The sequence below is a fragment of the Fulvia fulva genome, chromosome 2 (genome assembly GCF_020509005.1).
Source record: "Fulvia fulva chromosome 2, complete sequence".
NCBI classification, from domain to species: domain Eukaryota; kingdom Fungi; phylum Ascomycota; class Dothideomycetes; order Mycosphaerellales; family Mycosphaerellaceae; genus Fulvia; species Fulvia fulva.
Window position 1 is genome coordinate 118,457 of NC_063013.1, and position 21,223 is coordinate 139,679.

The window sequence follows — 21,223 nt, forward strand, 5'->3', positions numbered from 1 at the left end:
GATGATGTTGCTACTCGCATTGATCATCACTTGCTTACGCAGTGTTCAACAGGTGGCTGCGGCAGAAGAGGAGCATGAGCTGTGCGATAGGTGAGCTGATGATCGGTCTCCATTCGTTCTGATTCGCAGCTTGAAGATAAGGCTGACTCTTGCTACAGGTACCAGAGCTATACCACGTGGCCATATATCGGTGAGCGTCGAATAGAACCTGGAGCTCTTGATCCAGACCGTCTGAGACTAACAGTGATAGTCAACAATAATGCATGGAATCAGGACGACTCCGGCGCAATTTGCACGTACGTCTGCGGAACCTGTCCAAAGGGTGCTGTATCTCTTTACTCACTCTGGAACTGGACCTCCTCGCCACCTGCAGTGCACGCATATCCAAACGTAGAGCTTAGATCTGATCAACTGCCACTTCGACTCGGTGACCTGCTTTCGCTTCAAGTCTCGGCATCTTGGGCGTTCGGGCCAGCGACCTTCTCTGAAGAAGCCAGAGATCCAAATTCACCAGAAGACCTTGCGTACATTCAGTCCAACAACATTCAAGCCAATGTCGTGCTGGACGTTTTTGCCGACGTTGACGCCGAGAAGTCTCGCACTCCCAGCGAGCAGAAGTACGAGTTCATGGTCTGGGTAGGGCAATTTGGAACAGCAGCACAGCCAGTTGGTAACCGCACCCCTCGAGATCCCCCAGTTGTAGCGAGATTGAACAGCATCGACTTGTAAGTGTATTGGACCTGCAATTCGCCTCACGTTCTGCTGACTCTCCCGCCAGTACCCTTTGGAACGGCACGAATACCAACGGCCAGTACGTCTACTCCTGGATCGCCAACGAAACTCTGACAGAGTTCGACATGGACTTTGCTCCCTTGCTGGGCTTTCTTGCCCATGAAGAAGGCGTGAGCGAGGATGTGTACTTGGGTACCGTTCAGTTTGGACATGAGACGTTCTTAGCGGCCAGTCAGATGAACTTCTCGATCTCATCATATGCTGCTGAGATCCGGAGCAATCGCGCAGAGGCAAACGGGACATCCGAGCCAACAGCTTCTTTGCCAGTGGCGACGAAAGTCAGTACTGCTCCTCGAAGGTGTGACATTAGCCTGCCGAGTATGCTGTCGTTATGTGTCGTCTGGCTCGTGATTGGTAACAGCTAGATACTTGTCAGAGACGGGCTGTAATGGGTGATCACGAAGTGAGGTAGTTACATCGAGATGCAAGCGAATTGTGCCCGTGAGCATTGTGGGCTTCGTTCGAATCTTGGCCATCGTGCTGGGAAGACTCTGATGGACCAAGCACTTTCATCAACGTCCCTCGAGAGCACTGCATGTCCCGGGTAATCGCCATGCTCCTCCAGTGGCACTGTGCCCTGTTCACTGTTCACTGTGCACTGTGATCATGTCATCATCACATGCCAGCCAAAGCCAGAGGCCCCACTTTATGACTTTGCACTTCTCAAATTCTCTCATGTATTTCCCGACCACAAAACCTTCGCTTCGAGTACCACACCAACCATACCACCAAGCCCACTTCCCACGCATTCAGTCTCGCACGTCAATTCCATGGACGCGTTCAGTACCAGCGAGGCCAGCACTCAAGTCGCGAACACATACGAACTGGTCGAGAACATCCTCATCCAGCTTCGCGAGATCTCACCGGCCAGTGTCGTCAAGTCACAAGCCGTCAGCAAGACTTTCCAGCATGTCTATGCTCGGTCGCATCAGCTGCAGACTTGCTTGCCGATGCACTCGAGCGTAGACTCCAGGGGCTCCGAAAGGGGATTGAAGATCGAGCCGCTACCTAAGATTTTCGCAGACACCTGCGTAGCGTGGCCAGAGCCTTTCGGTGCCGGATGGGAGTACAAGTTGGCGTTTGAGATCGACTCACAAGAGTTAGCCTCGGGACGCTGGCGCGAGGGCGGGAGTTGGAGGCCATGGCTGGTGTGCCGATCTTCCACAACTACGATCAAAGCAGTCGTCGACGGTATCGGAGAACACAATCCCGGAGGTGTCACGACAAATGGTGGCTATGATATCAGCCTAAACCTTGACTGCAAGACTGGCATCACATTTGGGCAGCTCGTAGATGCCGCACATGAGCTGGCCGACTTGGACGGCAAAGCACCTTATCTGCAGGTTGATTTTAAGGTCATGACAGATCACGAGGGTCGGCCAGTCAGCAAAGAAGCCTTTTCCTTGAAAGGTCGGAGGTCAATCGGTTTTCGCAAGGCCATGGACTCCGCCTGGCAGATCAAGAAGCTCTGGGACGGGTTCGAGCCATATGGCGTGGAGAAGGAACAATGAGCGCTGCGTGCGTGTTCGAGGTCTCAAGGTCCGAGTCAGTTGGCGGCCAGGACATCCTATCGTGGAAAGTGCAGAAAGAGCGTTCTGCGTCGCGATCCGAAGGCCCCGTGAGCAGGAGATCAGTGATAAGGAAAGGGAATAGAAGAGCGCAGTCTCCAATGGGTTGCGCGTGATGACGGTCACCAAGCAGTATGGAATGTTGTATGATCCAGGCCGAGTCCGAGGGCGGGCCCAAGAGTAGCTCATGCCTCGATCGAAATGACCTGCATCCATATCATGACTGCCCTGGATTCTCCGGAGACCCAGGACATCCAGAACAACCATGACTCGACACGCCATCACACCGTCCCTCATCGCACAAGAACGGCTCTGCCTTTCCTCTTCCTTCTTGAGGGACCAGCTCCAAGCCACGACACGTAACGCATTGAGGTGAAGGCTCCTGATCCAAGCGGTGGAAGTGCAGCATGAGCTCAAGTAGTTCACGGATCTTTTCATGGTTCAAGGCTTCCCTGTCCAACCACTGCGACATCATTGCATGAATCTTGCGATGCAAGATGGCGCTGACCTCCAGGCCTCGACGGCTACATGCTTGCGCCCGCCATTGCAAGTTGCCCAGACTGGGTGCATCCAACTTATCGAGGTCGATCTCGAAGCGTCTTCGGCATAAATGGTTGGACCCCCATATTCGTGCCAAATTATTCACTCTGCCACAGCCCCTGGCACATTTTTGTTTCGTGCAATTGGGATCATAGTCCCTGAGACTTCCACCGTGCGGAGGCACCGGGTGCCGTGGGCAATGTCCGAACACATCGATGGTGATCTGCCGAATCTTGCACACATCTTCCTTTTTCATGTCGGGACCAACACTCAAGATCGTCCTTATCGATGTCCTCGAAGCGAAAGTGCAGCCTGGAGATCGCCGGGCGAACGGGCATGACCTCGTTGCGTGTGAGACGACATATCCGAGGCGGTGCAAGCGCGCCCTCTATCCTTTTCGCTATCCGTTCTGCTCCCGGTACTCGTCCATACAGCTGCACAATGTCATCGTCTTGCTCGTATCCTGCCTCGTAGATTCGTAGCCGTACTTCGCGAGGTGGGCCTAGCAGAGATGCGCGAGGGGGCGGGTCGGCGTTGGAAGGCATGTTGCCATGCTCGCGGTTGGATGGTTATGCGATCGATTTGGGACGATGGAGTAGGGAATGGGCAGAGACGTCCAACGCCCTGTAGATATCGGTGAATCATGCCTGGCTTGTGTAACATTCCCAGGGAGCCCTGGCAAGGGCCCCGTAGAATGTTGAGACCAGACATCAGAACGGCACTCACTCTTGACGACATCTTTCTACCGCATTGAAGCCTGCTTAGACCGTCGACGAAGCAGTCCAGGCTCAAGAGCATGCCTGGCATCTCCAGAAGCCGAGAGAACGATATTGGTCTGTGCTTGCTGACTCCATCTCAGCGCCCTGTTGTCGCGGGGAAACCGTCTGTTGTTGACAGTCGGCCCGTTAAGCAGCACTGGCTACCTGGGCTCATCTGTCTTCCATCGTCCGAGTATGAAGATTGCCATTTCGTGAGCGTTCGCTTCCAGGGATCATGACATGAGCAGGCCTGCCCACGGGCTGTCCCGTCCTGGAGGCAGACGTAGAACGTGAGGCTGTAGCGAGCTGGAGCTGAAGGTACTGAGGGAGCCGACCCAGTCTGCTAGCGACTGCCACTATACTTTTGCAACGGTTGTTGGAGTGTTGGAAGTTGTAGAGAAAGCAACATGGCCTCGGATGCTCCTCCCGAGTTCCAGCTTCAGCATCCCAAAACGGCAAGGCTTCCACCGGCAGCCGGTAAAGCTTGATTGCAGTGTCAACCTTGGAACTGCATGCGATCAGACCAACAACACCAAAATCCTGCCTGGACGATGATGTAGGTCGCCTGCAACCTGTCATTCGGATTCTTCCCCTTCTTCATCACCGCAGTTGGTGAGCTCAGCATACAGGATGCCAGACTTCGCCTCACTAGAGTATTGGGACAACAGGTTCGAGAAGGACAGCAAGCCCTTCGACTGGCTTGTCCCAGCGACAGCCCTACGAGACGTCACTCAAGATATGATCGAAGCAGAAGCTCTTCAAGAAGCAGAGATCCTACACATTGGAGCCGGAACTTCGGACTGCTTCGTCTTACGAGAGCTGGTATCGAATCCTGGACAGATCCATAACGTGGACTATGCAGACCCAGCCGTGGCCATTGGACAGACTCGTGAGCGAGAGCTCCTAACCAAGGAGGACGACAAGGAACAAAATCGGGACCTTCTGGACATCATCGACAACAAGCATGACAGTGTACAGCAGACTGAACTACCAAAGAGTATGCGATGGTCGTGTATGGATCTCCTCGACCTGCGGACTACGCTTGATTTGCACAGATCGCAATTACAAGCAGGGAAGTTGTACGATCTTGTCCTTGACAAGAGTACAAGCGACAGTATAGGCTGTGGGGCTGACTTGCACTTGATTCTCCCTTACGCACTAAGCATCAACGGCTGGACACGACGCCTGCAAGGATCTGGCACAACGCAACCAGCACACGTCCATCCATTACACATTTTGGCCGTTCACCTAGCAGCTCTGACGACGCCTCGGACTGGACGATGGCTCGCGATATCGTACTCTGAAGATCGCTTCCCGTTTCTACCGCCATTCCCACCCACGGCAGGTAATGGCCTGCTTAGCGACGATGCGATCAAGGCCGGCTTCCCTCATCCACATCAGCTGTGGCGGCTCGAAACGAAGTCAAGGATCGAGCTCGAGGAGAAAGAAGAGACTCTCGCTGAGAGGAAGAAGAGGCTTAGTCTGGGCTATGTGCATCGCCCGCAGGTCAGTCATTGGCTTTATGTCCTCAAGCGGACGGATGCTCTGGTGACGGCTTGAGGGCAATTAGCCATTGCAATCGTCTTCTGGTCCCGCTGGCACATTATGCCACGGAGGTACATACCCGAGTGAGCGCGAGCATCAGGTTGTAATACTTGTCGAGAGGGCACAATGCGATCTGTAGCGCAAGTGCGCTGCGTAAAGACTTCGACATGTGCATGTCAATGCGTAAGGAAAGGAGAGGCTGTCAAGCGAAGTCGACAGTTGCCGTCAGACCCCGGGCGGCGGGAAAGGTTCAGGACAGCCAGCAACAGATTGCCGGCGGACTCTTCTCTCCACTTCATCTCTTGACATCACGGGACTGCAATCGACGACATCTTGCGATGTACTCACCAGTCGAGCATGAAACAGACGCGATGACCAGCATACCGTCGGTAGACAGCGCTGGAGCGAGAGGCAAGTTGTCGCCGTAGGCGTGTTACACACTGGCGCGTGGAACAGCGCGAACAACGAGCCAGCCGTTGCAATGCCGATCATGTCGAGCTTGAGGTGGTCAAGCCTCCGTGAATCGATTACGATCGAGCGAGAGATAGTCGCCTGCCTGGCGACAAGATACAATACAGAAGATGGAAGCCATCATGTGTCCGGTCGATTCGCAAGCAGTGGGAGGCTGGATGTCCAGAGTGAGCGAGCGGAAAGCGAGATCCAGTACTGATGTGCCAGAGACAGCTCGAGACACAGCTTAGGGGCAGGACGTCAGGCCGGCACCGTAGGAAAGCGCAGTGCGTTCGATGAGGGAGATCTGTGGAGTATTGTAGCAAGGGCAGGAGCTATCTCTTGCCGCACAGGGCGAAATAAAAGCAGAGTGCAAACCAGGAACGCAGGCAAGCTCAGACAACGAGCATTCTGTTGCTGCAATGAATTGACTGTGACAGAAGCCGCAGCCGCGTCTCGCCTATCCACTCTCGCGCTATTGATCACATTGTGACCTCCCTGTCAGCTTAATACATGTAACGAGCACGATCACACTGCCGAGCAATTGGCCGCGGAGCATCCTGGAGCGGCCGATCCTGAGGAGGAGCGCTTTCGCCAAATGTACATCAAGTATCATGGCACGCTGTACCTGTACCTCTAGCACATCCTCGAAGAGGGCACCACCCGTCAAGATCCAGCCATCATCACCCTCAGCTTGCACCCGCCACCTCACTCCGATCAACAAAATAAGCACACTTCGCACCTCACCCTTGTGCTTGCCCTTCTGGTGCTTGATGTGTTTATCATACTCATACCACAGCAATTTCCGCTGGCACCGGTTGCAGATCGTGTAGTCGCGGCCTGGGACGAGGGTATCCGGGACCAGGTTGTGCGTGCGGCGCATGTGATCGCGCAGAGCGCCTGAGGTGCTGAAGGTTTTGTCTGAGCAGGCGTAGCGGCAGCGGACTTTGAACATGATCGATGGTCGATGTCGGTACTGTGAGAGGTTTTATGGGTGCGGGGCGTGTGCTATATGTAGCAGCCTGATCGCGCAGGGCTTGCTGTGGTGAAGCATGCCATTGGCACGCATGCAGGCTGGTCCATCGCAACGCGGAATGGTCTCGCACGTCAGTGAAGGATTGACGGTGCTTAAGTGCCGGTCCAGAGGTCCAATGACTCTTGAGGAAGAAGCTGTCACTCCCGCCTGCTGGGGTGCGCAAGCATGCCCCAGCCACCAACACATGCCAGAATGCCCACCACGTGAAGGCGAGTCCTATCACTCGTGCTGTCCTCATCACCGACCAAGCCGCTACGTCTCTCCTCGGCCACAAAGCGGTATCTTGGTAGGATGTTCTAAGCGACGAGTAGACCGCGGAGGACTTCCTTTTGAGTCAAGTCAGTGCGTTGATGTGAGCTTTCATCGCCCGAGGAAGGAAGGGAACTCACTGCTACAGTAACATTCAAACAGGTCTATGTACCTGAGACCAGTATCCCCGTGCCGCTCGCTCTCTTGAAGAACGCTCGACCTTCGAGTCGCCAGGCTCAGAGTCAGCACGCTCTCCCAGATCGCTACTGCGCAAGCAGCATAGCAATGGCTTCTAGCCTACCTGTGGAATATGTTTAGGAGCCGTGTCTCCAGTACCGCTACATCTGCTGTCAGACAATACAATGGCCAGCACCTAGGTGGAGTCATCGACGTGTATACTCAACCTTTGACAAACATGTCGGTGTTGTGAAAGGCTTCGTTCATCATGTCATGTCCAAGAATACGGTGAGGACTGCGCTCCAGAACGAGCCTCTGTACAGTATCTGGCTACAAAATCAGGAGACTACATCCATCACCCTCCGCCATCCTTCCAAATCATCCTGCCTCGCCGTCCAACACCAGGACCTGCCCATAGCACACGCGCCCCACCCCTCAGCCATCCCCTTACCAAACCCATCCTACCCCCACCCATCAGCACCAGCCCAACAAACCTGTCCGGAACGCCTCGTATACATACCCCAATCTACGTAGGATTGCAGCAGTACGGGTACAGTCCATTATCAGTCCCCTCACCCCGCGCCGAGTTTGAACTAGCAACAGCTTCCATGCGTCGACTTGTCGCAGAGCTCCCGGGTAGCCCAGCAAAGGGGACCGGCATTCTCGGTCACGATGCCGCTGAGGGCGCTGATCAGGAAGGTTGTGATGAGGCGCATCTTTCTTCCTTGTATGGGAAATTCTGTGTTGCGGGTTTGGGGTGACGGGAGCACGATATATTTCTCAAGCGCGCGGTGGTGGGATCTTACTTATATACTGGCCCCGTTAAACTCCCTAATTCTACGCCGTCGTCGGAACCCTGTTCACCTGTTCACCTACTCTCCAGCTTCAAGTCCCAAACGGCACCAGCCCAGCAACAGCCCGAGCTACGCCCCTCCTCGCGAGGTTGTAGCATCGATCTAGAGTAGAGTAATTGCAGGGCACCGATAAGCAAAGCAAAGCAAAGCCCTCAAGTCTCGAACTTCGGCCCGCAAGACTTGACCGAGCACGCCATGATTAGCACATGTTCCAACCCACAGCAGCACTGAACTCCGCGTTCCATAGCCCTAGAGAAGTGGGCGGACCGCCAGGCACGGCTATAGCCTCATCAATGTAACGACTGTAACGCTACAGATTGGATAGTGGGCCGAAGCTTTCCGGCATTGCTTCGTGGCGCTTGGCGTGTCTTGCTTGGGGATGAGTGATATCTTGCCACACGTGGATGTGGCTTGTGACTTAGCCTGGGGGTAACGGGTCAGCTGATCGGATGGTCTTATGGAGTTGCTGCGTCCTGGGATCACGGAGCGTGATTGGCGAAGTCCTTCGTCGGCGGTACATCGAACGAGGTGCTTGACGACGGACTGGCGAGAAGCCTTGCAGGAACACCAGCAGAGAGGCAACGGACAATGCCAGAACAGTGCGATGGCTGCTGACAGCTATCGTTGTGAACCGCCGTCTGGGCGTAAAGATTGTTCCGGCAAGGAGACAAAGACACCCACCGCGAGCCTGACGCTAGGACATCTGGGGTAAGTACTAGTATTTAAGAGGAACGTCGGAGTAACTGCCTCGATAACACCTACATGATGAGATGGCCATGGAGATGGGAGGCGGTATGCTTGGTGAACGGCTACAGCGTTTGCCAGTGTCGTAACGGTGTACAAATCCAGTCAATCGTCCTGTACAGACGAGGATGGACGCATTGATAGCATTCCGACGTCTCGAGACGATGGAGTCCCAGCTCGCAGACGGCGACCGTCATCTCGAGGGTTGCTGTCAGTGCAACGAGAGCTTTGCCTAGCATGTGATCATATATAATCTTCACTTCGTAGTTGTCGACAACTGTTCAGCCTCCTGTCCTTCTTCACGTACTAGACGTGCATGTATCACAAGACAGTAAACCTCCGATCATACACTGACCATGACTTGCCCGCATCGGATATAGCTCTAAGTCAAAGTAAGAGACTCCTCGCCTTGGCGTGGCGCAATTGGCTGCAAACATGTCAGCATCTTCATTAACCAGACGGTGATGAATATCTTACAGCTGGCTTTGGCTGCGCCTCCAGCGCCGTGTTGGTAATGACCAATGGCATATCCTGCGTCGTATAGCGTGTCCTGTACGGCTTGCCAGGGAAAAGGAAGCTCTGAGGGAAGCCCACATCAAAGGGCTCAGTGTCCTCAATCTCATCGATCTCTTCTTGTGTGAGTTTGATGCCGAGTGCTTCGATGTTGCCCTTTAGGTGCTCGACCTTCCTTCCGCCGACGATGGGGAAGACATACTGGAGAAGTCAGTGTTTGAATGAGGGCAGGAATGATGCTGTAACTTACAGGAGCTTTGTGCATCACGTATGCAAGAGCAATGCTGGTGATCCGGGTGTTCTTCGTCTTGGCGATCTCGTCAAGCTTGTTAGCGATGCGAGCGTACTTTTCGTTCTGAGGACCCATCTTTCGTCCATCGCGGTTTGGGTCGTTGTACTCATCGGCAGGCTTGAGTTGTCCTCTGCCAAGGGAGCCCCAAGGAGCCAGGGCCATGCCTTCGGCCTCGACCATCGGCAAGATGTCACGCTCAAAGTCGCGGAAAGCACAGCTCCAGTGACCCTGGTAGACGCTGAATTGTGTCAAGCCATGAAAGCGAGCATAGTCATTGCACTTGACGACAACCCAGGCTGGAGTGTCGGAGATGCCCAGGTAGATTACCTTGCCGCTCTGGACCAAGGCGTGTAGACTGTTCATCAGCTCTGGGATGCTTGTGGAGTAGTCCCACCAGTGGAGGTACAGCAAGTCAATGTACTCAGTCTGCAGCTTCTTGAGACTGCGCTCGACAGAGACTCTGATGCTCTTGGCGTGGTTTCCCTGGAAGTTCGACTTGATCTGCTCATCGCCATGGCCGCGGAAGCCGGTGGTGAACTTTGTGGCGATGATCATCTCATCGCGGTTGTTGCGCTTCTTCATCCATTCGCCGATCCAGGCCTCGCTTTCCTCGGCCTGGTAGTTGTTGGCAGTGTCCTTGATGATAAGACAATGATTAGCTGGAGTCGTCGATAATGTTGCACTTATCCACTCACGATGAAGTTGCCGCCATTCTCGTAGAAGAAGTCAAGCATCGCGAAGCTGTTCTCCTTGCCGCACTCGCCCAGGAAGTTCTTCCAGGCATCGCCGAAGTTCATGGCGCCCAAGCATAGTGGCGAGACTCGAACGCCAGCAGTTGGCGAGAGTATACGGTGGTATCCTAGCAGTGAAGCTGGCTTCTTGGCTGGTGGGAAGAGCGACATGTTGTAAGCTTCTGGTGTATTGGAGAGGGAGCGGTGTGACGGGAGAGCGGTGTGATGAAGTAAGAGGAAACATTCTTATACTTCCTTGCTGTTACAGATCATCGCTCTTGCCCTGGACTAAGACCGCTATCTCCGTGCCATTGGAGGTTGTGTTCGTGAGCATTGTGTGGCACGACCGCGCTTTCTCTCCCATCATCCGACAGCTTTCACCGTCGCTGACTGAACTCCGGTGGTATGACACGCTCTCGGGAGCTCTTCGTGGACACAAACATGATGTTTATCGTTTGATGCTCTCACGCGTCGAGTCGTGAGGATCGACGCAGATGACGCTGTGTGCTCTCAGGTGGCTCATCCAAACTGACATGCTCAAGACGGCATAGCTTGATGATTCAGACCGAGCGTCTACGAAACCACGACCCAACTCTTCCTCCTGATCACCAAACGACCAAGGGCAGACCAAGGCCAGACCAAGGGCAAGCTCCTACAGGTCATGACCGTTCTGCATACGACACCATCGCGTTCGACAACATCCTGATCTCGGTCTTGGCTGACTCGCCAAACCTACGATATGCCTATAGTCTATGATGGCTGTCGTCCAGACGACTGGGCTTAGGGCACAAGGACGAATAAGCAGCCACAATCACGAAGCATGATCCGCGTAGGCTGAGTCCTCAGCTCTTTGTATGGCGGTGATGTACATAATGTAGGTGACCATTACTAACTGGGTTTACGATGGGTCGATACATATTGCGACCTTTGGGTGGAGCTGCCGGGCTTGTACCTTGACCAAGTTGGCGACATGCATGAGCTGCCAAGAGACTTGACGAAATCACTGCGATCTTGGAGAGGGAGTCTATATCGCAGTCCGAGTGACCTTGAGAAGGGCGGTGAGGACTATGACGAGAAGCAGCAGGAGTTGAGTCGTACATACTCAGAGCTCGGTCGGATTGGTACAGTGTCACCATCATTAATCGGTAGCACAACTGACCGAACGCTCGTGCTAGCATCATTCAGCATCGTCTCGCAGTTTGAGACATGCTCGCTATACCCGACTACAAGAGCACGCACCGCCTGACCCCCGTCCCTCGACCCAACGCCATGGAGGGACCGAACAACAGCACTCCCAGCCCCAACCGAAGCGACAAGTCACTCTCCCACCGCAAACACCAGCCTCAACCACAAAGCAAAGCATTCTCCAGCACGCTCCAAAAGTAGCAGATCTAGACCCCGCAGCGAGCAGACTCGACGATGACGAGACTCCACTCGACAAGAACGACTTCTTCGAACTGGTCGGCATGCACAAACCCCTAGCCGACATGCAACCCCCCAAAAGAGCTCGCCATGCAACACGGCTTATACTGGAAGATCCGCAAGCACATGCGCTACATCCAGACCAAATACCGCATCTTCGACGTCGCCAACTACATCTTCCTAGCCCTCCAGCTCCTCCTCAGCGCCGTCTTCATCGTGCTGGGCTCAGTAACGGGAAACTATAAAGTGGCCATCGCGGTCCTGGGTGCGATCTCGACTGTCATAGGTGGGTTGCTCGCTTTCATGAAGGGGCAAGGTCTGCCGAACCGGTTGAGGCAGGTGAGGGATGATTTGCAACTGGTGCTGTTTGAGGCCGAGGAGTTGTATTAGGATGTGGCGGCGGATCGGCCGGTGATGTACAAGGATATTAAGAAGCTACGGGAGGACTTTTTGAGGGTGCTGCTGGAGGCGAGGAGGAACCATCCGGATAGTTGGACGGGGAAAGCGAATGATATCGCGGGTGGTATGAATGGGTTGTCCAGGACGAAGGCGAAGCCGACCACGTCTGCGTTGCCGGCGTGATGGTATGAGACATGTACAGATCACTGCCGAAATGACGATTCATCTTGGATTCAACCACCATCACGCGGTCTTCAGCCCAGCGCTTCACCACTCCCGAGTAGTCCAAGGAAACTCGAATCCACTGAAGTGTCAGCACACTGTAGAGCTGCCCCAAGTGAGGCGAGGAAAAACAGTCAGGACGCCCCGCCGTTGACTTGCAAGCATCAGCTGCTAGCGTAACGGTCAGCTCGCCCTCACCATGGTCATTTTCACAAGCTTCACTTCCTCGCTCCTTCCTTCCTCTCCCCCAGTGCTCGTGCCGCACTTGCCTTGCCGTCATGTCGCTTCTTGCCGAGGCCACCACAAATGCTGACATTTATAGTAAACCCAGAGACCTCATCATCAACTGCGGTAACACATGCTTCCACGTCAATCGCGCGGTGGTATGCGCCAAGTCCAGCGTTCTGGGAACACTGTGTGGTGAAGAAGCACCACATACCATGATCACGATTCCTCCCGTCGACGCCGATTCCTTCGAGGCCATCCTCTACTACATCTACACTGGCGACTATGAGTTGGAGGGAGAGGGGGCTGGGGATATTGGTAAGTATCTCACCCTCAGCACGATGGGCCAGGCTGCTGAAGATGCAGTCCGGCGGTTTGCTGATACCCCTTTCGCGGTAGCGACAACACCGCTCGAGGACCTCTACAAGCACGCCTACATCTTCGCCCTAGGCGACCACTACCAGATCAACAGCCTGAAGCTCAAAGCCACGGAGAAGTTCCAGGCCGCCCGGAAGCAACATCACAGCATCTCACCAACCGACTTCCTAGAGATCGCCAGCACGATTCTCACCAGCCACGGCCTCGACCTGCAGCTTCTACGCACCGAGCTGATCGCCATGATGACCGACAATCTCCACCTGGCACAAGACGAAGACTTCGTGAAAGCGGTTTCCACACATCCAGTCTTCCAGCCCTTCATCGCGCCGCTCATCTCCGCCTTAGCAGCGCGCTCAGCACTCCCAGCGGCCAACTCAAATGCCCAGACACTCGACTCTCCGCGAGATGACGCACAGCTCGACGCGCTCATCTCCTCACACGAAGAACAGGTCGCCGCGCTGCGCTCCTCCCACAAGGCCGCTACCGAGGCCCTCACACGCTCGCACGAGGCTCAACTCATCCACCTGGCCCGGGCGCACGACGACGCAATGGAGGAAACGCGCCTCTCACACCACCACACCAGGCAAGCGACGATTAAGGAGTACGAGTACGATATCAGTGACATGGCAAAGAAGCACACTACCGATATGCAGATCTTGCGGGCTTCGTTCCCCACACGGAAGAAGGTTGGGGAGGACATGAATAGACTGGCGAGACAGATCGAGGCTTGTAGACATTGTGGGAAGAGGCCGTTTGTGTATCGTATTGAGTGGCAGAGTATTGGGTTTCTGGCGAGGTGTACGCAGTGTGGGACGAAGCATGGGCTTTGAGCTGAAGGATGACGGGTGTGGAGTTTGGAGGGGATTGTCATGGTTGGGAGCGGGTTTGGTACGTTGAGTGGTCACATCGGGGGTTGCGGTACATTAAGGCGTTGCGGTCAGGAACTGTGGAGGGTCGATGGGGAAAGGAGTCCAAAGTACTGTTCTACAAGAAATGATTGTATACATCACCAAACGCACGATCGTCGTATCTACCAGCACACCTCATTCCCTCTCACCGAACAGTCTGTCTGGCTTTCGACCGTGAGTGAAGCCGCGCCCTCATTCCAAAAATACGGTCGCGTGTGATCAAGTCGAGCTTCGGTGCCACCAGAGAACAGTACTACAACGCCTCAAACTGCCGTATCGCCGTCTTGACCCGCTCGCGAACGTCAAGGTTAGAATCGCTCTGAAGCGCGCGCACGGCTTGTTCGATGCCTAGTGCTTTGATTTCGTTGGACCTGTGGAGTATTAGTCATGCGGGTCAGATGTCAAGTGAAGGGGTTGTGATTACCTTGCACGAGCATCTCTCCGATCCCCATCTTCCTCAATCCACGTAAGACTGTTGACCGCCCACACGCTCATAACACGCACGCGCGAGTCAGAATGACTGAAATGAGGCAACATAGCCTGCAGCAGCGGCTTCTGCGCAATCAGCATCTGCCGATGCTTCGGGCCTGCATTGGCGAGGTGAATGATAACATGGATCGTCGAGAGAACCAGGTCTTCCGGATGGTAGACTTTGGTTCCGGAGTTTAGATGTCGCGGCAAGGGTAACAGCTTTGCTGTAAGCAGTTCGTAGACCTTGTTGCTGCCGATCTGGTTCATGATGTGGTCGGCTAAAGTGGCGCAGTCCTCGCCGTTCATGAGATTCCTAATAAAGTCCAGAGCTTGTGTTTGGATTGCTGCCTCGTCGCGGCGGGCTATGTACTCGTCGTTTTCTTCTACGCAGCGTATGTTGGAAAGGTAGCGCTTGAGGTTGAAAGCAGGAGCGTGTGGATGAAGGGTCGATCGAAGCTGAGATGATTGGTATCGCGTGTTCGAGGCTTCGTCGAAGAGGACTTCTCCATCTTCATCGTCCTCCTCCATGATGTCGTCAGAGGTTGGTCCGGGGTTGTCCACGTCCATTGATGATGGGTTGAGCAAGTCTACTTGTTCGCCAGCAGCATTGGCGCTGCTCAGTCCAACGCTGACGCCGCCGTTGTTTGTGCTATTCGTGCCTACCGGCATTTGCCACTGCTCGCCTTGGATGATACCCACCAGCCATCCCGTACCAAGCTCCTCGAGTGTGGAGAACTTGGTCTCCTTGGGACAATTCACGACCAGATGTTTGAGAGCCCACAGACTGGAAAGTCTTAGCGCAGGATAGCTGCTTCGTGCATGCTCTACCAACGTCTTTATCACATCGGCTTCCGAGATCTCTTCTCGCATCGGGCTGAAATCTGGCAGTAGATTGCAGCAGACGTCCGTTGCGGCGACTTGCACCTCAAGAGAGGCATGTTGCAGAAGCTGGATCAACGGCTTGGCAATGCCACCATCTATGAGGCTCGTGCGAAGCACGCTGACGCTTCTCGACATTGATTGCGCGGCACGACAGGCTGCGAGAATCACGGTGGTGGTGTTGCCATCCTTCGGCGCTATTTGGGTTCGGTTTGATGCCACAGCAGCAGTCGGTGTAATAGAGAAGGGCTTTAGCGAGTCAATGATGCAGCTGACAACCCCAGCATCGATGATGGCTTTTCGATGGATATCTTCTCTTGCCGCCAAAGCTTCTACTGCTTTCAGAGCGCTTTCTCGACTAAGCATAGCATGAGATATCTCCGATGGAAGAGTGTTCAAGCCGAGATGGCATGTTGCCGGCGCGCTGGGATCGACCTGTGTAGCTGACCTTGACGACCACATCGGCTTGGCCGAAGTGACATTGTCGAAGCTCTTTTTGAGGATGGGACAGACGTGCTTGATGGTACCAGCTTCCACGGCAGCGATCTGCAAATCTCTGCTCCCTTTGATCAGTAATGCTAGCACAGCGCACGCTTGTTCCTTAACGGATCGGCCATCCTGGGGCAGACTACTGCTGTCTGTTTGTCGCTCCTCGTTCACTGCTTGCACGAGCTTGGCGGCAAGTGGCACTCCCAACAAGGCTAGCTGTCTCTGTCGTTCACGCGTCTTCTGGTGCAATTCGTTCCTGTGCGACGCGCCCACAGGATCAGCCTCAATTGCATTGGCTACCAAAGCCAGCAGTCGCAATGCCGTCAATCTGTTCAGGCCCTTCATCGATCTGGCGAGCACCAGAAGCCAGCCCACGACTGCGTTCGAATGATCAATGTCACTCGTGGCCTGCATTGACTCTGACGACCCATTGCCATTTCTGCTAGTCTGGAGGGCTTTCAGGGCAGGGAAGCTGTTGGAAGATGGGTTGTGAGATATGCTCCGAGATGTAGGAACATGGAGCAGCGGTAACAGGCTTTCGTGGGGATTCGCGAAGCCATGTCTAGCACCAAACGAAGCACGGTGATCGATACTGTCCAGACCAGAGTGAGCGAAGAGGTCTCTGACACTGGGAGCTAGAATGAAGCGCTGTGCGCGGTAGGTCGAGCCAGTAATGATGGTCGATATAGCGGCAAGGATACTCGGTAGTGCAGTGGCTGGTGGCGCTGGCGGGAGCTGTGATGTGGTTCCACTGTAATAGACCAGCTTGTGCTCTACAGCGTGAGAGACTACCAGCGAAGCGAGAGTATCAAGTATACCGGAATTCGTGATTTGGGATCTTGGATTTGGCGAAGGAGGGCCACTCTCGTCGATGCCAGATATGATGTCGGCCACAAGACGAAGCTGTTGTCGCGCTAGCGTAGATGAGTTGGGCTGGCTGAGCAGACCATCGAAGACTTCCAGACTCTCTGCAGTGAACACCGCACCCCAGAGGTCATAATTGATAGATGACTCGTCCAGTGTAGACCAAAAGCTGACGATGGCGTTCAAGGCTTGCAGCGTAGCCGTGGTTAATCGTGTCCCAATATCGGCAGAGAGTGTATGGACGAGGATGGTGGGCAAATCTGCCGAGCACAGAGGGTACAAGAAGGGCTGTCCACCGGATGCAAGACTGCCAACCATGTAGATGGCTTGTAGTCGCAGTTCATCGTCAATGGTCCATTCCTGTGACTGCTGCAGGGATACGCCGCTAGAGTCCAGCCTGCGCTTGCCAGTAGCCTTGGTGGAGCCAGACAGGATGTCTGCCAACGGCTGAATGATGCCATGCTTGACCGCGAGTTCCTTGCGCTGGCGCTGCCCGACGATGATGTTCTTGATGTGCTTGACCGCATCGAGTTTCTGCTGCGGCGAACCGTCTCGCAGCACGGAGATGGCTTCGAAGGACGCGCCTTGCACCATCTTGACAGTCCTCAAGTCATTGATAGTAGCATGAGATGGAGCTCTCAATGCTGTACCAACTCTGGACGAGATGAATAATGGTCACTTGTAAAGATCAACGATGCAGATGTGCCGTGGCAGGAAGGACACGGAACGGGACTGTGTGTACGTAAGCAATCAATCGGATCATGCCGAGCGCCATCAATATTTAGGTAGTGGACTGACTTCACATGAAATTTTCCGACTGCCCGGACCTTCGAACAAGTCCATATCACTTCACAGCATCACTTCACCCACTGGACCTTGTTGACAACGAGCTCCGGTAATGCCGTTGATCTATTCACGATAGCGACCACGATCAGACCGCTCGAACAGCACCACATACGCCATGGCAACCGTTGAAGCCGTCCAGGCGCAACAGGCGCAACAGGCGCAGGAGCGTGCGGTGGGCATATCTGTATACGTGCAGCCCAAAGTGCCTGGCTTCAGGTGCATTGTCAAACAGCGCTATACCGACTTCCTGGTCAACGAAATTCTGCCCAATGGCGAAGTTCTGCACTTGACCGAGCTTGCTACAGGAAGCGATCGCAAGAGGAAGCGGGAGAACGATGCGCAAGATGGTAGCAAAAAGCAGCGATCGGAGAATGATGCACCGGCTGAGGCCGCTACTGTCAGTGAAGTCAAGGAAGAGCAGGCTGCCGCTGGTGGTGAAGAGAAGACAAATGGAGATGCCGCACCAGAGTCAAAGTCTGTGGTCAATGGTGCCGCGGCGAGGGCTGCGAGGGAAGAGGCTGTCGCTAGCATTTCGGCTGAAGACATCACAGTCCTCAAGGGCATCTTTGATGCACAGACGGTGGACAGCATAGTTCAGCTGTATGCAGATGTGGTAGCATACCCAGATCGCAAGCCCAGAGATCATGCTTCAATCAAGTCTGAGCCACTTCTTGAGAAATCGAAGCGTACAGAAGCACACATGTGTGTCCGTCGCATATTCAAGTCCAAACTTGAGACGACCACCATCCAGAGTCAGGATCAGCAATCGGGTCCGCCAACAATCATCTCATTACGAGCTGCACCGGCTAAAGTTGCTGCTGCGCCAAACACAAAAGGTGACAACCGCGATCAGCAAAAGTCTGACAGGCAGCGAGGTAGGCAGAACTGGGCTGAGCTAGGTGGCGAGTATCTTCATTTCACTCTGTACAAGGAAAACAAAGATACGATGGAAGTGCTGAACTTCATCGGTGCTCAGCTCAAGATGCACATCAAACACTTCAGCTTCGCAGGCACGAAAGACAGGAGAGGCGTCACAGTTCAGCGAGTAGCCATTCACAGAGTGCTTCGCCAACGGATCGAGCAACTGAACAAGATGGCAAGAGGTCGTTCATGGCGTCTGGGTGGGCCATGGGAGTACCGCCCAGAAGGTTTGGAGCTTGGCATGTTGAGTGGGAATGAGTTCTTGCTCACCCTCCGTGACGCCACGTTCGACGGCGAAGACTCGAGCTGGGACATGTCGCAGCGACTCCAGCATGCACGAACTGTGGCACAGATTGCCGCAGATAGCCTGGCCAAGAGTGGCTACCTGAACTACTATGGACTTCAACGTTTTGGTTCCTACAAGACCGGGACACACGTTGCAGGCATGAGAATGCTGAAGGGTGATCTCCAGGGCGCTGTCGATGCGATTCTAGCCTATGACGAATTATTGCTACAAGAAAACCAGGATGCCGACCCACAGGGTGGAGACGCCACCAAGAAGAATGTGCCCCAGGAAGATATAGACCGTGCCACAGCAATTCACCAGTTCAGGAAGAACGGCAACTCTGGCTCAGCGCTACGACTCCTCCCCATGCGCTTTGCAGCCGAACGGGGCATGATCACACACCTCGGCAAGCGCGATCGAGGCAACAATACGAGACCGAACGAGAACGACTTCCAAGGCGCGCTCATGCAGATTCAGCGGAACTTGAGGCTCATGTATGTTCACGCCTACCAGAGTTTCGTCTGGAACACCATAGTCGGCAAGCGCTGGGAACTCTTCGGCAACAGCGTCGTAGAAGGTGATCTCGTCGTCGTAGGCGAGAAGGAGAAGGCAGAAGGAAAACCAGCGACTGCTCCAGCAACCAAGCAAGAAGTCGACGAAAACGGCGAACCCATCATACATCCCTCAGCTTCCACTGGCGGCTACACCGAAACCACAACAACCGAAATCGACGATCCCTACGTCCGCGCTCGACCCCTATCCAAGGAAGAAGCAGAAAGCGGCCGCTTCAGCGTCTTTGACCTCGTTCTCCCACTCCCAGGCTACGACGTCATCTACCCAACCAACTCCATCGGCACCCTCTACTCGACCTTCATGGCTTCCGACGAAGGCGGCGCCATCGATCCCCACAACATGCGTCGCGGCTGGAAAGACATCTCCCTGTCCGGCGGATACCGAAAAGTCATGTCACGTCCCCTTGGCGATGGGGTGAAGGTTGTGGATGTGAAGGCTTATGCGGCGGATAATGCGCAGATGGTTCAGACGGATCTGGAGAAGTTGGAGGAGAGTGGTGTGGAGGCGACGAAAGTTGAGGAGAGCGGGGATGGGAAGGCGGAGAAGGATAAAATCGCGGTGGTGTTGAAGATGAGGTTGGGGAGTAGTCAGTATGCTACTATGGCGTTGAGGGAGTTGACGAAGGGTGGTGCGACGGGGTATACCCCAATGTTCTCGGTGGTGAATAGGTAGTGTGGAGGGTCGGTCACCATCAAGTATCTTGAAGCAAAATCTGTTTACGTCGTTTGCAGTAGAACGCCGTCGTAAAACCATGTGATACTGACCTTTGGCATCCATGTCGGTTGAATCGTCTAAACTGATGCAAATTCCAATAAATAGAAGATGGCTGAACTCACTATCGCTACAATGCCCATCAACCTCATCGGCTTGGGATCTCACACCGCCATCCTCGGCGTCTTCAACGTCACCGCCATCGCGTTGGATTGGAGTTACTGCATTCCAATAGGATGCCGTTCACTCTTTGGCAAGTTCCAGCCGGGGCCGTGGAATCTGGACAAGGCGGGACCGTTTGTGAGTGCGTGGGCTTGTATTTGGACCTTTTTGGTACTATTATTTTTTCTATGCCGATTATTAGGCCGGTTACTGCGCAGAATGTGAGTATCGCTAAGCGTTTCGACCGTTTTTTTCCCTAAGCTAACACAGTCGCCAGATGAACTACGACATCGTGGACCTAGCCGGCATCCTCGCCTTCGCGGCGCTCCACTGGTTCAAGGGAGGACGCAAGTTCTACACTGGGCCGGTTGTGGAAGCTGACATCAACGAGGACCCCTCTCGAGGCGGTCGTAGTAGTGATGATGAGCTGATGAAGAATGAGGAGATGCGTTCGCAGAGTGGAGATAAGGGACATGCAGTGGTGACAAAGTGAGTTCAGATATGTCGGCCATGATGAATGAATGTATGTAGCAATGAATAGCATAAACAAACATCATCATGAATTGTGAGGATAGTGCCATGGCAATGGAAGTGAATTTGTATCTGGAAGTGCAGGAATGAGTGGGTCCACCGTGTTCATGAGCCCTAAGAGGAGAGGACATGCTAAGGGAAATGCTTAGCACATGCGCCAAGTGTTGATCACCATGACACGCTAAAGGCTGTCGACGAAAGAGGTGGCCGCCCTACGAGGGACCGTGCATCTCTTAATCGATACGGCAGCAACACTAGGTCGTAGCGACTGCTACAAACGTAGCAGCGGAGGCGTTGCACGACGCGCATGTCTTTACAACATTGTTTACGCCGACGGTACTCGGAGCGTTTCGTTTCGTAGAGGCTGTAATCACCATTGCACTTCGAAGCACGGCGGCCATCTTCGTTGTCAGGAGCCCCCGCGCCGGGTCAGAAGGCCCAATGCACATCTACACAATATCTACCACTCTGCATGCTATCTGAAATGCAAACGCTTATGCCACCTTTTGCCTATGCCAATGCCAATGCCAATGCTTATGCCCATGCCTATGCTATGCATCTCGATGTCTCTGTCTATCCATCCTCAAATCCAGCCAACACCCCCAACACCCCCTATCCCCATCCCAACCCCGACCCTTCCTCCGATCCCACCAGCCGCCTGCCTTCCAAACTGGAAAGCTCCGACTC

General features: G+C 54.3%; 10 protein-coding genes across 10 annotated transcripts; 7 read left to right on the forward strand and 3 right to left on the reverse strand.

The window, feature by feature from the left end:
- Positions 1 to 627: 627 nt before the first annotated feature.
- On the forward strand, positions 628 to 1,157 carry CLAFUR5_02343 (uncharacterized protein; the record flags this gene model as incomplete). The annotated part of the gene is made up of 2 exons (XM_047901491.1): positions 628 to 725; positions 779 to 1,157. The coding sequence occupies 2 exons, from the start codon at positions 628 to 630 to the stop codon at positions 1,155 to 1,157; spliced, it is 477 nt and encodes a 158-aa protein (XP_047758234.1).
- Positions 1,158 to 1,562: 405 nt separating this feature from the next.
- CLAFUR5_02344 (uncharacterized protein) lies at positions 1,563 to 2,303 on the forward strand (the record flags this gene model as incomplete). The annotated part of the gene is made up of 1 exon (XM_047901492.1): positions 1,563 to 2,303. The coding sequence occupies one exon, from the start codon at positions 1,563 to 1,565 to the stop codon at positions 2,301 to 2,303; it is 741 nt and encodes a 246-aa protein (XP_047758233.1).
- A 1,985-nt stretch (positions 2,304 to 4,288) lies between these two features.
- On the forward strand, positions 4,289 to 5,218 carry CLAFUR5_02345 (uncharacterized protein; the record flags this gene model as incomplete). Its single annotated transcript, XM_047901493.1, has 1 exon — positions 4,289 to 5,218. The coding sequence occupies one exon, from the start codon at positions 4,289 to 4,291 to the stop codon at positions 5,216 to 5,218; it is 930 nt and encodes a 309-aa protein (XP_047758232.1).
- A 910-nt stretch (positions 5,219 to 6,128) lies between these two features.
- Positions 6,129 to 6,608, reverse strand: CLAFUR5_02346 (uncharacterized protein; the record flags this gene model as incomplete). Its single annotated transcript, XM_047901494.1, has 1 exon — positions 6,129 to 6,608. One exon carries the CDS (start codon positions 6,606 to 6,608, stop codon positions 6,129 to 6,131), a length of 480 nt encoding a protein of 159 aa, XP_047758231.1.
- A 2,487-nt stretch (positions 6,609 to 9,095) lies between these two features.
- Positions 9,096 to 10,420, reverse strand: CLAFUR5_02347 (Norsolorinic acid reductase A; the record flags this gene model as incomplete). Its single annotated transcript, XM_047901495.1, has 4 exons — positions 9,096 to 9,140; positions 9,191 to 9,427; positions 9,477 to 10,154; positions 10,214 to 10,420. 4 exons carry the CDS (start codon positions 10,418 to 10,420, stop codon positions 9,096 to 9,098), a joined length of 1,167 nt encoding a protein of 388 aa, XP_047758230.1.
- A 1,341-nt stretch (positions 10,421 to 11,761) lies between these two features.
- CLAFUR5_02348 (uncharacterized protein) lies at positions 11,762 to 12,061 on the forward strand (the record flags this gene model as incomplete). The annotated part of the gene is made up of 1 exon (XM_047901496.1): positions 11,762 to 12,061. The coding sequence occupies one exon, from the start codon at positions 11,762 to 11,764 to the stop codon at positions 12,059 to 12,061; it is 300 nt and encodes a 99-aa protein (XP_047758229.1).
- Positions 12,062 to 12,570: 509 nt separating this feature from the next.
- Positions 12,571 to 13,725, forward strand: CLAFUR5_02349 (uncharacterized protein; the record flags this gene model as incomplete). The annotated part of the gene is made up of 1 exon (XM_047901497.1): positions 12,571 to 13,725. One exon carries the CDS (start codon positions 12,571 to 12,573, stop codon positions 13,723 to 13,725), a length of 1,155 nt encoding a protein of 384 aa, XP_047758228.1.
- A 331-nt stretch (positions 13,726 to 14,056) lies between these two features.
- Positions 14,057 to 17,100, reverse strand: CLAFUR5_02350 (uncharacterized protein; the record flags this gene model as incomplete). Its single annotated transcript, XM_047901498.1, has 2 exons — positions 14,057 to 14,174; positions 14,228 to 17,100. The coding sequence occupies 2 exons, from the start codon at positions 17,098 to 17,100 to the stop codon at positions 14,057 to 14,059; spliced, it is 2,991 nt and encodes a 996-aa protein (XP_047757460.1).
- Positions 17,101 to 17,467: 367 nt separating this feature from the next.
- CLAFUR5_02351 (Multisubstrate pseudouridine synthase 7) lies at positions 17,468 to 19,804 on the forward strand (the record flags this gene model as incomplete). Its single annotated transcript, XM_047901499.1, has 1 exon — positions 17,468 to 19,804. The coding sequence occupies one exon, from the start codon at positions 17,468 to 17,470 to the stop codon at positions 19,802 to 19,804; it is 2,337 nt and encodes a 778-aa protein (XP_047757461.1).
- A 174-nt stretch (positions 19,805 to 19,978) lies between these two features.
- CLAFUR5_20142 (putative amino-acid permease) lies at positions 19,979 to 20,498 on the forward strand (the record flags this gene model as incomplete). The annotated part of the gene is made up of 2 exons (XM_059462979.1): positions 19,979 to 20,143; positions 20,283 to 20,498. 2 exons carry the CDS (start codon positions 19,979 to 19,981, stop codon positions 20,496 to 20,498), a joined length of 381 nt encoding a protein of 126 aa, XP_059318884.1.
- Positions 20,499 to 21,223: the final 725 nt, after the last annotated feature.